This window comes from Zophobas morio, unplaced genomic scaffold (genome assembly GCF_036711695.1).
Source record: "Zophobas morio isolate AGI-343-1 ecotype UQ-CSIRO unplaced genomic scaffold, CSIRO_AGI_Zmor_V1 ptg000004l, whole genome shotgun sequence".
Classification (NCBI taxonomy): domain Eukaryota; kingdom Metazoa; phylum Arthropoda; class Insecta; order Coleoptera; family Tenebrionidae; genus Zophobas; species Zophobas morio.
In genome coordinates, this window is record NW_026972109.1 from 12,474,572 (window position 1) to 12,492,582 (window position 18,011).

The window sequence follows — 18,011 nt, forward strand, 5'->3', positions numbered from 1 at the left end:
TAGCAATCATGAAACGTCATTCAGTGCACTCGATTGCAATACTTTCTTAGCTTACGCAAATTCAATCTGCCAAAAAATTACAAAATGCCCTTTGTTAGGTTTTTGTCATAAAATGGAGGTCTCAAATATTTCCAATGGTTCCCAAACACCCTAAATTGAGCGGTTTTAGGCACGTCTCGATTGGGTGGCATTTGGTATCTCATTACTTCAGTACTGGAAACAGAGATGCGACAAAAGTTTTAATTTCAGCAAATTTTTTTCAAAACTTTATATTTATTGGCGCTGGCAGTAGACTATGAACTTTGACACTATTATATAAATATATTTAGACATGAACAAAATTTCCTGTCGATGTTGTTAAAAACTCACTTCCTACTGGTCAAACTTGATTTACTTTTTACACACGTACTTCATAGTTTAAGAACTGATGTCAACGGAATTTTACTGAGCCGTGAAATAACAACAAATTTAAGAATACCAATCCAATAACAATTCTGGTAATCTTTTGCGTGCAGAACGATATTTATAAATAAACAGTAAGTAAATGAGTCCATCTTCGGCGAACCTCAACTCCAGTCCAGTTCAGGCGTAATCCGGTCCTTAGCTCCGGTCCGCGGTCATCTTCGCCATTTAGGCATGCCATTAACTCCGGTCCGGCAAATATACTTATGTAGTGCGCGAACACATTCAACTCACTTATATGAATCAAATTTTTCAAAGTTGTATCAAGAAATACGCTTTTTTACTTAGTTGATATTATATGTACACATGGAGTTTAAACTCATAACTTAAAAAAGGACAGCTAAAATTTATGCAAATTTTACAGTCACTGCTCTTACTATTAGTTTGGACTGGAGGGATAAAGGTACTTTAACCAATGTAACGAGACAGAACCTTGGACCGGAGTTGATGATCGCCCGTCACCTTTAATTTTCATGTTCGTATTTTTGTGAGACGTATTATTTTTAATATTATTGTTGAGATAATTTCAAGGCACTTAATCCGGAAAATAATATGGAATGCACTTTTACTATCCTTGATTAAAAATTGCACTGGGTGTCCCCAATCCATACATTTAGAATAAACCACCAAAATTTTTGCAAGATCCGCAAAAATTGTCTAAAAATAATAATGACTTGCAAGTCATCCACTTTTGTTTTTATGTAGTCACTTAACAACTACTAGCTTACTTGTTAGAAAAAAATCAAGGGTGAAACCATTGAACAACAACTTTTGCGTCAAACGTCGCCATCAATCTAAGGATCTTCAATTAATAATGTCAACTTTTTACAATAATGCCGCACTTCCTGCATCATTGTAATTACTCCTCTATGCAAATAACAAATAAGCGCTTACACGTAATGGAAAAAATCCCGGTCCAATTAAAATTTCGGAGCATCGACGCCTCCAATAGAATCCCATCCCGAAATTTGGATCCCCTCCCTCTTCGGAATTTTGAGCATTACCCCCTCCAAACAAAGGCCGTTCTATGACTCAATTTTTTCCCTTGTGCGGCGCTGGAGGTGGGGGAACCTTTCCTATTTTATTTACTTTTAAGCAATTTACAAAATATATGGCGCTGGTAGTCTGGTGTGAATACTTCGCAAGCAGCTTTTCAAAATAGTGTGAGACAGTGGTGGTAAATGTTGGGTGAAGACCAGTGCAGGTGACCGTGCTAGTTCGCCCAAGTTATCAATCGGAGTCCCTGCCTTATCCGAAATGAACAACACCGTAAGTAGCGGTTACATAAAGTCGGTCGATTGCCAACCGATCATAAACAAAATAGCTTCGAATTGAGTGGCATTTCGAGCCGCAGGACGAAAGTGAAAGTGTTTCACTGATCTATCTCATTCAGCCGACTTATCTCCGGCGATTTCGTGCGGTCACGCCGGTTTGCGCAACCCCTGCGCCCGAAAAGCAAGAATGGGCCCCCGAGTGGAGCCCTGAGGCGAGCGCCCTCCGAACGCGCTTACACAACCGACCCAGATCGCTGTTTATGGGGGATTTTTGTATTCGAAGCACACACGCCGCGGCGGCCAATGGAGATGCAAATTTTCGGTTATTGGACGCAGGTTGGGCCAATGAAGCCTCGGTCGAGACCTTTGCTAATGGTAATGGACACGGTTATGGGTATTGCGCCCAAAATGCGCGCGATTAGCGAAACTGTGAAGTGGACGAAATTAGTAGAGTGTGTCGGAGGAAGTTTAAAAAGCACGACAATCGTTTTTGAGGATTTTAGCTGATTTGTCATGTCTTGGGTGCTGACTAACTTTAGCAAGTCTCGATCCTGCACCAATTTTATCAAAATTTTCTGAACAGATGCAGAAGGCCGAAAATTTTGCTAATTTAAATAATAATAATTGCTCAGAAAATACGCACAGGAACTATGGACCCGTGAGTTACCGCAGCGTTCATCTCATAGTTCATTTTTTGTTGAGGCTACGCTGCCTCGGTGAAATTTTCCACTCGTGTGGTTTATTCTTCAGTATGTTATTATAACACATTGCCATCGAGGTTACAGAATTCCTTGCCTCTAAACCATGCGATATCAAAATAACTGCATTACGTTTGTAACAGCGAAAGTCTGCACCATTTACGTTCTTCAGTATTTCCCAATGATGGAATTGTTTTTGTTTTGCTTAGGGCTGGGCCCGGAAATTCACAAAAAAACAAAAATAAAACGTTTAAAACCGGACAACAAATTTACCAAAATCCGTCGACGTCATTACAAAACACGATGATATAATTTGGAAAAAAACGTAAGGATAGGACAAGTTTTTGCATTGACATTGATTTGGAGCATTCCTTTTGATTATATTGTTGCAAATGAATATTCAAAGAAGATAATTTAGCATATCTACTGACTACTGTATTATATTAAAGCAGTTTCTGTCACACAGTAAAATAACCGCACTCTATAAAAAAACTGTTAGTAGTAAGGTAGGAAAAAAATTACAACTTTTTTATTTTTAAAAACTTAAAACACGTTTAAAATGGTAAATTTTTGTAAGGAAATATGGATTTTGAAACTTCATTACTATTTAGATCAGGGCGATTATGGGTGGGGATTAATCTTTGGCTTTAATTTTTTCTTAATATACCTAGTAGGTATCCTTTATAACACGATACTCAAAAAAATGTCTTTCATGTTAATTTCTTGTAGAGAGTGAAATAATGAGAATTTTGCATTTAAATTCCGCTCCTTTGGCTCTCGACGATTATAAAAAAATCATCACAATTGAGGTAGGGCGGGTGGGCGGGGCTTATATTTTGTCTTTTTTCTTAATATACGTAGTTGTTTTTTCAGACCAAGAAACTTAAAACGTGTTTAAAATGGTCAATTCTTTAGACAAATATCGATCTTGCAATTAAGCCCCGCCCTTCGATCTCACAACGAATGAAAAATTCATCACAATTGAGAATTAAGATCGGGGCGGGTATGGGTGGGGCCTAATCTTCGGTTTTATTGTTTTCTTAACATACATAGTATTTTTTGAACAACAAACATGTTTTTAATTTCTCGTAGAGAAATAAGTATTTTGCAGTTAAGCTCCGTCCCCTTGGCTAACGACGAATAAAAGAATCATCACAATTGAGACAGGATGGGTGGGCGGGGCTTATATTTTGGCTTTTTTTCTTAATATGTGTAGACTTATTTCGTGAAAAAGAAACTTACAACATGTCTGAAATGGTAATTTTTTGTAGTATTCAACTTAAATCCTTCACGTTTCTTCTACATCCTCTTTAAATACGGCAAAAGTTGAACATCAAAGTTACTATCAACGGCAACTTGGCAAGGGTTTGGCCCGGAAACTCAGAAAAAACAAAAATAAAACGGTTAAAACCAGACAACAAATTTAACAAAATCCATCGACGATGATATAATTTGGAAAAAACGTAAGGATAGGACAACTTTTTGCATTAAGGTTGATTTGGAGAAGATAATTTAGCATACTGTATTATGTTAAAGCAGTTTCTGTCACACAGTAAACTAACCGCACTTAGTTGTGATGTAGTAAAAAATTTCATTCTGTTTAAAGCATAAAGACAAAGTTTTTTTTTTTTAGTTTTAGTATGTTGGAAAATTCAAAAACTTGTTGCCCTGCTGCTTTATAACTTTTCTTTTGTCAGAAGACCTGGAAACACTTTTTTTCGTTTAAGCATATTTAGTGTAACACAATTTGGCACTACAAAATTCATCAAATTCCGGTTTTTTGGATACGTTAACATTAGTCATAACCAGTTTTGCATCTTTCATATAATACAACTCATTTATAAATAAGCATAAACTACATAGCTTGAACAGAACATAAACTTAACTTTGGCAATCTAAGAAAAAAATTAAATCTATATTTACTATATTAATAAATGCGTAATACATACGAGTATGAGACAAATATTCATTTCTGCTTTCATTATTGTAATTTTAGTCAATAAAAACATTACTGTTTTAATGGGCAACACTGTTCTCAGGTCAACGGCTGGAAAAACTCTTGGAAGAAAATCAAAACTGGTATAACTCGTTTTACCATAGTTCCAATTATTTCGGTACTACGGTAACGGATTCGATCGTAACTGAATTAATAATAATATCCCCCAAAAATAACAAACATGGCTTTTAATAGTAGCGCCACAAAAACCATCAGTATGTCGTTATAAACTAGTTAACGATAACAATTATTGTCGTCCTAAAATAACACTCCCAGTTTTTAGAATCTAAAAACGTATAATTTAATTTTTACGCCTTACCACTTAGCAATAAACATCAAGAATTTTCTGTGAATTAAGTAGGAAAACATTAAGTAAATGGCCATGAACTGTAAACTGTAATTTGCGTATTACTTACAACTGCCATAGACATAATAATTTTCCAATTAGATAATAACGATCAATTTGTATTTTTTATACTGCTTTGATAATACCAATAAGCAAAACTTAGAAGTTGTTACAGAATTCCTTAAATTCGCAACCACTTATTTTAATTGCACAGTTTCAACACATTTTAATTTTCATGGTGTGAACTTGGCCTTTCATGTTTCTCTTTAAACCTGAATGTTACTGTGTCATACGACAGCGACAACAGCAACTTCGTTAATAAATTATACAATTATTGATAACAAATGGTTTTCCCAGAACAAATATTCTTCGGGAAATTTGCATATAGCAACAACAATTTATTTAATTTTATGTAGGGCCCTGGGAAGGTCAAGCAAGGTTCAGTAATTGATGCACAACTGAGTCAAATTTTGTTCAACAGGAATTAAAAACTAAGTTGAATGTCAAGTTAAGCAGGATGCAAAAACGCACTTTAACTAGATGCACAGTTAAGTCACAAAACAAATTAATTTTTAATTTGTGTGACAAATTTACACGGGCGTTGACCATCACGTCACATTAGCATAGCATAACAAAACATTCAAGGAGGCATCGTGAAAAAAATGCTGTTAATTATTTATATCGCGTTTTTTTTTTTAATTAATTTAATCATAAAAAAGATGCTAAACCTATGAGAAAGAGAGAGACAGATAGAGAGAGAAAGAGCGAATACCCCCTAGGGCGAACTATTTAGAGAGATAAGCAAAGAATAAATTACATAAAAACAAAAAATTCGAACTATTTTTTGTTGGTGAATATTTACAGTACGAACTAATGAGAAACTGAAATATTTTCTTGGAATTTTCATTGACTGCACCTTTTCTAATGTAAATATGTAATATTAATGACAATTTGTTATTTCCGTACGCGCTAAGAACCTGAATAATTTTTAATTAATACATAATATCACTGATACTCTGGTTGTTATCCGTATACCTTCTACGTATTTTCGTTTCTATTCATTTATGGATAGTCGACGGTCCTTCCTTCTACGTCATATATGTGACTAAGCTCTTTTATTTTTTCTGCAAGGTTTTCCTATTATCCTCGAAGTTTCAGGTTACTTAGTCCTGATTTTAAAATACTTTCTCCAATTTATTTTAAATTGAAGAAATTTGTACCAACTTAACTTTTATTTTCATTTGTAACTTTTCATCCATTTACGTTCGAAACCGTGAATTGATGTAAACAATTATAACTGGTTCTGTAGTACTCATACGTTTAAAAAATTCATTTTTATTTATTTCCATAGCTCCTGGTCTTCAATTGAAAAATATGCAAATAAGTTTGAGAATTAAGAACGGAAAATCACTCAAAGTCAGTTAAATGTCTCAAGGTTTTTGAAGACTGTCTTAGAAGTAACTGTGAAGATAAATTTTAAAGGCCGACTTCCTTGTTTTGATTTTTCTGGTTGTATCACTCACCTGTTAAAAATGGTATATAATTCTGGGTGTGTAGCGATGGAAATCTTGCTACTTGTATAATTTATGGGATGTGAATTGAGGTTGTCTTGTTATTCACTAAAAATGGATACTATAATTAAATTTTTCATCGAAGGATGTCTTATTTGTAACAATGAGGTGGCAAAATTTGAAATAATTATCACTGAAGAGATAATAAAGAAGGACAATAAATTTCGCCAAATCATTTTGGGTGTACTGATCTTTAGTAGTGGACCCAGAAGTAGTAATTTTAAACCGGTATGGGAGCGATTTGGAGAATCCTGACAGCTATGACGTCAGTAAAAGACAAAGAGTAATTTTTTAAGCTACTCGTAACACCCAATCATCTCTCAAATAAACGAACAAAGTACGAAAAAGCAGACATATGTTATTAGTTTTTTTACAAATGCAGTAATGAGTTCATTAGAAATCCCCAAAAGTCCAATTAGCGCGATTAGGAATTGTGAATCAGCGATCTCAAATACAGAACAATGATTCGCTAACCATTAACCGAAAAGTCGAGATTTATGTAACCACAACATGTGTTTTTATCTCGAAAACACCTAACAACAACATGTTATGATATAAATTTGAGCCACATCTCGTTACAGACTACACTTCCTCGAAACCCGACCTCGTTACTATCTAAAAGCCAGACATTTCATTCATTTAGGCAAGGTTGGAAATCCATCTGAAAATCCCACACAAAGAGAAATTCGTCCTTGTCGGACTCGAAAATATTTCCCTTAGGACTAGTTTAGCAATAGGCTTTATATAATTTATTTCTTGTGCAATGGCGACTTCGCAGTTGGTAACGTGTATGCGAGCTACTTTTAAATTCTGTCCGCATCCATTCCATGTCTCGTTTACTCCTTTATCTAGATTTGCAAATTAGGATCAGTCAATGACTTCCGTTTTTCTTGTTTAGGTAACGTCAGAGATTTTATCCATTATCTACACATTCGCAATTATGGTAACTACAGTGGAGATTAGTTGGCATACTTATTATCAACATTTTTTAACGTGAAGTTGCGCAAAACATGTTTAGACGACGTCTCATTTAGTAATTTCTCGGTCTAGTTAAGTTCCGACAATAAAATTAGTCAAATCCTGGAGATTTCGTAAGGTTTCGTGCTTTACTGATCGTTGAAGTCTCCTCCAGAATACGTCGTTCTCATGCGATTATTGTTTCAGGAGATGGTTGGCCTAGTCAGGATGGCCTTTGACAGGTACCACACCGTCCTAGACAGGATAAGTGGTAAGAATATCACACGAAAGTTGTAAACTCAGTACTGACGCCCATTTTCCAGATCCTCGTACCTCAAACTGGCCCCTGATGCAGAGTCCAGTGCCCACCATAATGATGGTGGTGACCTATCTCTACGTTATTCTGATCCTAGGTCCCCGTCTCATGGTGAACAGAAAACCCTTCAAACTACGTGAAGTACTCATAACCTACAACGGAGCCCAAGTCCTCTACAGTCTTTTTATGTTGTACGAGGTTCGTCATTTAAAATAGTCACTCTTTTTATTAGATTTTAATGTGTTCTCTGAATACTTGATTACTTTTCAATTAAGAATCAATAAGCTTCGCCTTGAACCAGCGTTGAGTACTTCACTGTTGTATAATAGAGCGTGGAAGGTCATGTAACAAGTGCCGTTAATGGGTACCATTTTCTTTCTTCCGCGAACTTTCTCCGCAAGGACGTTCGTTGCTACCACAAGGTTAATTGTGTTTTGAAGGACGCTGTGGAGAAAGTCACGGATGGTCTTGAAAGACGTTATTATTGTTTACTTTTTTCAGCATCTGATGAGCGGTTGGTTCTGGGATTATAGTTACAAGTGTCAACCTGTGGATTATTCGTACAACAAAAAAGCGTTAAGGGTAAGTCTCCAAGCGAAATGTGTCAGGGTGTACTACTGTTTTGGTCAAGTAGAAATTGTAAGTTGTTTGGTGTTGCAATTTGTTCAGTGTGACCTACCAATTAAAAACTTGGTATACTATCAACTACAAGATTAGTCGATCAGTGTATCCACGTTAAACAAGACACTATTTTTGCTGCTTTCGTGAAAAAAATGTTAAACAAAATAAAACTAACACAGAAACAATTTTGTCCGAATTACGCTAGGTAAAATCAGAACCCGTTATTACTATATTTCAACTACACTTTTGCTAAGAACCTCGTCATGTCACGTATAGATGTGAAATTTCATAATTTGTGTGAATATTTAATTGGCCCACAAGAAGTTAAAAACGTGTGTCGTAAGAAACTGCTCAAGCTTCCATTCCAAAAAAAAATACCACATTTTGAGGCCATTTTCCTGTCTATTAGATGAAAACAAAAGATCTACTACCTTCAAAAGCTTCTCCAATAAGTTGATTACCTTGATTGAAAAAAACATAATTTTGTACATTTTTTAATATTCTGTTATAGTGACAATGAGATGAAAATGTGTACTAATAACCTCTTTACATATTTATCTGCTCCGTCACCAACAATTTATATTATAATGAATATGTGCTAACTAAAAGTTTTAGCTTCCTGCTTATTGTGTTCCGTGTGTTATCAAAATATAAATACCCAAACTTTATTACATAGTCGTAGTTTTTAACATTCACTACCTGGTTTTAATTACATTTTAAATTCATATTAAAAAAAATTCCAATACTGGCATAGTACGCCTAGGAGTAGAACAAATTGTAAGTTACAGATTTCATTAAATTCACTAATTAAGTTCAAAGTTCTTAATCAAGGATCACCAAGATTTGACAGTGTCGCTCGGAATTTTCATCAATGTAAACAAGCCACCCATCACTTGTCTTGACCTTTGACCACTGACCATAGAAAGTTTTCCCCCCGAGAAAAACCCATCGTTAGACGCGACCCACCTTTGTAATCATAGCCTCCAAATCTTGCAACATCTCATTTGCGATTTAAATATTGTTTTTGCCTCACTAAGCCTTGAAAGTACGCAATGCAGGATGCGCATCAGTCATCCCTTTTTCTTCATTCCAGATGGCCAACCTCTGCTGGTGGTACTACATCTCGAAGTTGAGCGAATTCACCGACACTTTCTTCTTCGTCCTGCGCAAAAAAGACAGTCAGGTGACGCTTTTGCACCTGTACCATCACAGCCTCACGCCCTTGGAGACGTGGATTCTTGTGAAATTCTTAGCAGGTATGCGTTAAAACAAACCAACTGTGCCAAGGCTGCTGAAGCAGACTATAATCAAAAGAGGAAACGATGTGATCGATCGAGACGGAGTTTCAAGTTCAAAGCTGAGTGACCTTACTCGAATTTCAGCTTAGGTTTAATTGGGAATTTTATAATTTTTGTTTGAGCGGTTACGCAATCGCCATTGACACGATTCGTAGAAAAAGGTAGCCGAAAGTGATTTTTTATGATCTTTTATAGCCTTGGTCTATAGGGGACGTGATTTCTCTATTTTGATTCATTTCAGCTTGTAGACGAAAAATTTGCGTATCATGAAGTGATATAATCTGACGAAATACTTAATTAGATAATTCTGTAGGTGATACTAGGTATAATTTTAATCGATCGTGCGACATACTTCGACACGGAAAAGAAAATTCTTGATTATTGAAGGACTTTCCGTATGTTTTATTTTTTGACTGTGATAAATTGACACCAAGTTACCTTGAACGTGATCGCTTTGTGTTTAATGCTTTTTAAAAACGCATCGTGTCGATTAGCTAAATATTAATCATTTCTGACGTTAATTATTTATTGTCGTAATTGTTTTCGTGTTAAAAATAAAAGTAATTCAGTGGTTCATGGTTCATACATATTATAATCTATTACTATTGACGCAAAATGTAGAAAAAGAATACATATAATTAAAAGTTGTTGTTTATTTGGACAATATAGTTTTATTTTACAAAAATAACCAGTTTATCAATTAAGTCGCTCTAATTTTTATATGTATTTGGTTTTCGTTTAATACATCGTTATGTTGACCCTTTTCTTGCACTAAACAGGTTGCCACAAATGCGTCAATGGTAAAACCCGAACTATAACCCGTTATCGTTCAAGTAACAGTTCACTACCAAGACTTAATTAAGAATTTGGCTACAGGAAAAGCTGTTACGTGAAATCATTTACATAGAACAATTTTATGCACTTTTTAATTTTTGTGTGTTGTTACACATTTTGGGAATATTTATGTAAATAATACTTAATACTCACTTATACATATAATCACTAAAAAATGAACAAGAAAACAACGAAAGGAATTTACAAGAAGGGATTTTTATCAATGACAAACCTTTCATTAAAGATAAACAAACACATATCGCTATCAACACAACACAAGAAGAGAAGAATCGGGGAAAATTGTCAAAATTAGTGCTTCTGTTGGTATTTTCTGGCCTGTTTGGGTGTTGGAAATGTTAGAAAACACAAGAACGAGCTTGAAAAGTAATATTTCTGACGTTTATAAACGAATTCTTTAAAACTACAAACACCAGAAGATGGAAAAACCCAAACGTCTCCTTTTCGCAAAACAACTCGATGCTATGTCTCTCAAGTGCGTGATAACGCTCAGTAGAAATTTGATGGTTTTCTTGGTATTTTTTAACATGGTGAAATACCTGGGAGTCGCAACTCGCGCCTTTCGGAGTAGGCGTCTCCAACGGGAAGACCACCTTTGCACAAACCCTCTCCTGAGTTAACTCGCCTCAGGCATCATAATACCCAACCCACCGAGCTTCACCAAAACACAGACGTCACTTAGACATTTTTGCATCTCCATGTACCAGTTTTGTGCAAAGCTGGTTCGACGGGTGCTGGTCGAACTGCATCACTTTGCGGTTCATGGCCTGGAAGCAGACGAAATTGTTGACCTCTTGGACGAAAGAATGCACTGTTCCTTCGAGTCTCATATGGGTACGGCTAACTGATAACCTTCAAAGCCTATACCATTTCGAAAAGGCTCTCTGTGGCTCGGATACAAGCGAGTAGTAACCAGCTTAGCGCTTTTCCCAAACCGTCAAAGGTTTTTCAGGGTGGGAAAAACAAAAGTAGCTCATACCACATATCACTCCAGCCAAGTACCAAAGAAGGGCTAAATTTTGCAGACCTTTTACAAGGAACTGAAAGCTTTGATCGACCTGTAATACAGATCCCGAGATCAAGAGATGCTATCTTTTCGCTTCTTTGTTCCGTAAAGTTATGTGGTACCGGTAGCTGTACCAAATAGGATCGCACTGCTCCTCTCACGCCTAGGCCCCTAGATTCGAACAACAGAAATATTGTAACCACAAAGACACCAATGTGTGTTTATACAAAGGATAGGTAATCTAGTCAGAAGAAGAAAGAACAAGCTAATCGTAGGAAGAAACAACACAGTGTAGCATGGTGACAACAAACAAAAGTAAAATACACCAATTAAAGACAACGACAAAGCAAACAGAATAGGTTTCCTATTAAGACCTACGAGCAAGAAACATGGAAGAAAAGAAATGTTAAAAAGAGATTGGCCATTTGAAATAGTGCGGCCGAAATTTTCAAAATTTCGTCAATTTTCGGAAACTGTTGTTAATATTTTTGTCAAGTTTGTAAAAGAGCCTTTATTAACTGCACCTTACATTTTTTTTATTATAAGTACACATTCTTGAACATTTAACCTGAGAATAAGACTTGGCTTCTCCATTCCCTGAATACAAAAAATATCCAGATATCGTGTTTGGAATTTCTTCTTTCGTCTTGTGTCTATATCGTTGTTCTTCAAAATAAGGCTGTATGCTGTGTCTAGCAATTCCCGCAACAAGAATGGAACATTTTTCGTTCCAAATTTTATATTATTTATTTTGCATATGTATACTTATTATATACCCTGCTTTCTTTCTTCTCATTGTTCTTTGGTTCTCTTTGTTTCCTTTTCTTTTTACCTCCAGAGCGGAAGCTAAGAAAGTATTGGAATAGTTTGCGTCTGTCTGTCATTAGTCTGACGTCTGTGTCAATTTTATTAGACAGGTAATTTCCGAAACTACTAGGCTGATTGGTGTCGAATTTATATGTACGTTAGGAATACTGCGTAGTCCTCAGTTCATTTGTTACTATTATCACTTAGAATATAGTTTGTATAAATGTACCATATTTTCAAAGAAAAGAGAATTTTTGTTGATAGTAAGGCTGACCTTTGCTCTCTTAACATGAATACTTGGGTTTCCAAATATCGGCATACCAATATTTTATCTATTAAAAATAGTACAAAAATAAGAATTAAAAATTGATTCATGGTTACTTCGAGAAAAGTAAGAAAAATTTTTTTCTGATAACCTTTATATAGTAAGAACCAGTTTTGTGCCGTCCACAGACATACGAAAAATATGAAAAATATTCAAAGCAAACAACCAACGGAAAAGAGTGTATTATAGTGTATTAAATTTGATTTTACGATTTTCGTTTTCTGATAACCGCTGTAAAGTAAAAACCAGAGGCATAAATACCACCACTTGTCCTTCAGCACAAGGTAATAGGAATCTGAAGCTCAAGTGTGTATTTATGTTTATACATCGATATAATGTCACGTAGAAATTAATTTGATTTGAATTTTTAGAGGACTAAAATTATTAATTAAACCACAACCGAACGAAATGTTGTAAATATTATAATTCTTATTTTATGATAATTGTGTACAGACGTGCGTATTCTTTACATTTTCGAGAAAATGGGGTGACTTAATTTGACCAATAAAAGATTTGTGATGACGTCATCAACATGGATAATACTAGTCACGTTACAAAAGAAAAATAGTAAGAAAAATGGTAATGTAACGTTATTATACCTTGCAGATGTTTTTGCGAAAATTCGAACGTTTAGCGAAAAAACTGAAAGCGGATTCGTACACTACAAGTACAGGAATATATTTTTGTATAACATTCAAAACATTTTAAAATATAGTTCATTGAAATGACGTCATCAAATTGTTGGTGGGGATGATTAGCAAAATTTTGGTCAGCATTTAACCATCTACATGATATTCCTAATATACAGACAACAAACAGACAGACATATAGACAGACAGACAGACGGTCAGTCGGAAAAGGGAGACTACTTTTTTCGTACTGTAGGGGACATGAAACGTCGAGAAAATATAAAAATGGCCATTCGTCCGATGGACTCGACTACTGTACTTCCTTAGGTTACGCTCGAAAAGTAATAAAACGATGGAAATAGTGATATTTATTTCAACCAAAAAAAAAAAAAATCTGAACAGACTAATAAACGAATGTTAACAACTTTCTTTGATTACAACAAATGAATTCAAACAAAATAAAATAAAATATTTTGTCAAAAGAAAATCTACAAAAATTTAATATAAAATGGAATTTTATAACAATTAAAACGAATTAATTTATTCATATGAAGGACATTGTCGAAATTAGGCATTTTATCCTTTGCACTCAATCAACTGACGTATTTAGAATTTTCACGGTTAGCCATAACCTAAGACTATGTTTCAGTGAATTATGAAACCCAGTATAGCTTTTTCATTTATACATTGTATATATGTATCAAAAGATGGAGCAATCAAATGGCAATAATTTCATCTATACCGGGTGGCCGGAAAATGGCGGATTAACTCGTTTTTCTTAAGGTGTATGTCATTTTCCAGAATCGGTCTTATTTTAGCTGGTACAACCCCGCCCACCCGCCCTCTCTTTTGTTACAGGATATCTCATTTGCCAAAATCAATTTTATCTTATCAGGTACTAGCCCCGCCCACCCACCCTCTCTTTTCTTGGAGGGTATCTCATTTGCCAAAATCACTTTTATCTTAGCAAGTAGAAAATAAAAGGCAGGTGGGCGGGGCTAGTGCTTGTCAAAATAAGGCGACATTATCAAATAACATACCCTCTAAGATAATAAAGGGCAGGCGGGTGGGGCTAGTACTTACTAAGATAAAACTGATATTGCTAAATAGCATACCCTCGAACAAAATAATAGGTGGGTGGGCGGGGCAATTCTTGCCAACATAAGACCGATTTTGCCAAATGATATACCCTCCACTCTTTATTTTCTTAGAAGGTATGTGTTTTGCCAAAATCGGTCTTATTTTAGCAACTACTAACAGAAAGCAAGCCGGAAGTATCCACGCATGCGTGCAGTGTTGTCAATTTTACTTTTATAAAATTACGTTTTTTTTCGTAATCTACATCATAAAGAATTTTTTTATTATTTATTTGGGACTCCTGAAACCCCCGTACATAACGTACTGAAGAGTTAATCCACCATTTTCCAGACACCCGATATTGCAAAATTAATAATAATCATAAAATTTGTTAAGACAGACCTTAACAAATAATCATCAAAATTTGTAATGAAACAAGCATCACTGTGTTTTATTTTAAAGGAGCACCCATTATGGTGTAATAACTTTAAATTTTGATTACAGTCGTGGTTCGTAATTTGAGGGTGTCCATTTGTTTCAGGTACTTTGAATGTTATTTAAATTTTATAAAACTTGTGGTGTATGAATCCGTGTTGAGTTTGTGAAATTTTGAATAATAATTTAACTTTAAAACTGCAAAATCGAATGCTTTGAAATCTTGCAAACATTTTGAGGCATTTTAGACATTGTAAATCGTTAAAAAAATGTATATATCTATTCTGTCCAAAAAAATTTATGTCTCAAAATTTACCCGAATAAATCCTATCTAAAATGTACAAAATATTGTCAGTCTGTATTGTGGTTATAAATGATTTCATATTTTTTGCAAATTACTTACACAAGGTATGTCAAAAAATTAATAAATGAAAATTTTTATTTTATTTATTAAATCAAGAATGGCTCACCCTATTTCCTCGATAATTTAAGTATGCAGTACTATTATTAGTAATATTAGTAATATTAGTAATGTTGTAATAATAATGATGACGTTATTACAAAATTTGGTAGTATAAGAACTCACTTGAAATATATGCATAGCATGTTTCTTCACCTACCTTTTTTTAACTCATAAGGGGTTATAATAAAAGAATAAAATTCGAGCTCATGGGAAGTCGTTCTTTTATAAGTAAGGCGTATCTTTATATGCATATCACATTTTTATATTTTTGACTGGTAATAACCTTAAAGCACTGCAGTAGAAAATAGAAACTGAAAATGATTGAAGAACTTAAAAACATATCCGACTATGTTGTAACGAAACTTTGGCCGGAAAAGAATCCGGTCTATTGCTTTTAAATGTATGTTGCGTGAAGAACAAATTAAAATTAGGTGCATTGCACTTAACTAAGAAGATTTTTTTAAACCATTAATTCCCCGCGTCGTAAATCTAACAAATACCTGTTAAATCAAACAGGTTTTTAATTTATTCCTGTGGTTTTTATTGAATTTGCACTTTTTACGTAAATTCAAAATTCAGTAGGTAACAATGTCTCAATCGACTACATCAGACGTTTCAACATTATTTACATTATTGGCAATTATGCTAAACATAAATTCACCTTTTTTTCCATTTCTAGATTAAGACCACCTTGAACAATGCAATTACAATGCTTAATTAACGTGGCTCGCCATTCATGTTTGTTTGTAAATACTCTAATATACGCAATCCCAAAATCAGACTATTTGTAAACACATACATATTCATAATGTTGAATAAACTAAATGTCGTAACTTGCTGTGTAAATTACAAAAAACATGAACCATATTTTCGCTTGTAACAACTTGCGCATCTTACACTCGACATCTGTATCTTCAGTTCTTGGCCGGTTGCACCATAACCTATTGTCGTCAAAATGGTGGATGCGCTGGTTCCACACCACGCAATAGCTACTAATAACCAAAATTAACTTAATCGCTCTTCGCAGCGCTTAACATGTGTGAAATAGCGCCTCCGGTGCGACTCGTCCCCAAACCTTTCACTTCACAATCGGATGTTCGGGATGGTCCACTGTGTAAGACCTTTTTGGTGGCCGGTTGCGCAAAACCAAGTAAACCTTTATCACCTGGTGGATTTCAACAAGAATTGCAACAATACGAGTACCAAACGTATTGCCCCACCAGATATTGTCTAACGATTGGCCAACAGCTGCCATTTACACTTAAAAAACAGCTAGCACGAAACTGGTTAGAAAGTGCAAGTAAGGCAAATATCGGCGGTCCAGAATCGAAGAAGATTTCCAGGATCTATTATTATGTAATTGCTTTAATTGAACGGTTTCACCCGGGGATGGCGTGCCATTCACTTTCAGCTAATCTGTTGCATTAAATAGTGCGTGGCGCACAGTGGCGTAGAGAGAAGAGTTAATTCGCTAGAACTGGTTTATTGTGGCGCAATATTATAGAAATTTTTTTCAGGTGGACATGGAACGTTTTCCAATTTAATTAACAACGTGGTCCACGTGATTATGTATTTCTATTACATGGTAGCGGCCATGGGACCAGAATACCAGAAGTATTTGTGGTGGAAAAAGCACCTAACCACCATTCAACTGGTAAGTATCGAAAGTATCGACACACTTTGCTCATTTGCATTTAGTTGAAATCTGATTGGTGTCAAGATCATCGGGGTCATTCCGTAAAATAGCAACGATAAGAGTATATCATTTCTTAAGATAATCACAGTGCCCAAACGGCTTCTACAGATCTCAAAATCTTATGGAATGACCTCTGCTTAAAAGGAACCCCATTTTCAGGCTTACTCATTGCAATTTTTTGTGTTCTCGTCATGTATGTATTCACTGTTTGACTTTTAGTTGCAATTTACGCTGGTGTTCATACACTCGGCTCAAGTGCTGTTCACCGACTGTGGATATCCAAAGTTCATCGGGGCTCTCCTTCTGCTCCATTCTGCGATTTTCTTCGTCCTCTTTGCGCACTTCTACTACCAGACTTATCGGCGAAGAGAGAAGCGGATCAAAGCGGATTAGAAGATTGCAGTATTCGTTGAAGTGTATTTATTTTATTATTAATAGCAGAGGATTTAGTTCGGTCGTGAGTCAGACATCGGCAAGTGTCATAGTATTTCGTACTTACTATCATCGTACCTCATCTGTGCAATTGTTTTATGATATTATTGTAGCATCATGATAGTAAAATATTTAACCTAGTCATAGATTCTGTTTTACAAACAGATCGTATGTAATTGAGACCTTAAGGTGGGTCAGTGGCGATTAGGTGGTTTAGAAAACTGCTTTGTAGACAACCAAATATACAAGTTTTTAGACTTGAAAGTGTTAGAGAGTTGAAGGTCTTATAGTATCTGTATGTATTCAGTGAATACAAGAAGTACCACCTTAAGAAACTTCTTCAGTAACTTAATTGTATTCGTCAATAGTGTAATATTTCGTTACGCAATTTTGTATTTGCTCAATGTTTTGTATTTATAATTTAATACATTTGTGAAATATATTGTGTCTAATTTTGTTCAGAAAAGATTTGATCAAGATGATCAAATGCATGGATTCAGTAGAAAGTTGTCGTTCTCACAATGTCAAATATATTACAATATGAGTGGTAATATAAAAACCATCTTTGACCTTTATCGTTTCGAAACAAAAGAACCCATAAATTTATTGCCTTATTATTTTTGCCGAAATCATCGTCTGTGTAATCATTATGACAAACTTAAAAAATATGCTGTAATACAGAAGTTGTAAATATTCTGATAGGGTGTAAACAGTTTTATTGATATTTCGTTTGTCGAAATGTCCTGAATG

General features: G+C 35.0%; 1 protein-coding gene across 1 annotated transcript; it reads left to right on the forward strand.

Moving 5' to 3' along the window:
- The first annotated feature begins 1,565 nt into the window (after positions 1-1,565).
- Positions 1,566-17,703, forward strand: LOC135141774 (very long chain fatty acid elongase AAEL008004-like). Its single transcript, XM_064073202.1, has 7 exons — positions 1,566-1,731; positions 7,512-7,575; positions 7,628-7,818; positions 8,122-8,202; positions 9,335-9,497; positions 16,651-16,787; positions 17,049-17,703. Exons 1-7 carry the CDS (start codon positions 1,720-1,722, stop codon positions 17,220-17,222), a joined length of 822 nt encoding a protein of 273 aa, XP_063929272.1. The 5' UTR covers positions 1,566-1,719; the 3' UTR covers positions 17,223-17,703.
- The last annotated feature ends 308 nt before the right edge of the window (positions 17,704-18,011 follow it).

What these genes read in the sequence shown, in the direction of transcription:
- LOC135141774 (XM_064073202.1), top strand. An exon ending in CGTCCTAGACAGGATAAGTG is followed by an intron (nt 7,576 to 7,627) that starts GTAAGAATATCA and finishes CCCATTTTCCAG; the next exon opens with ATCCTCGTACCTCAAACTGG. An exon ending in ACCTAACCACCATTCAACTG is followed by an intron (nt 16,788 to 17,048) that starts GTAAGTATCGAA and finishes TTTGACTTTTAG; the next exon opens with TTGCAATTTACGCTGGTGTT.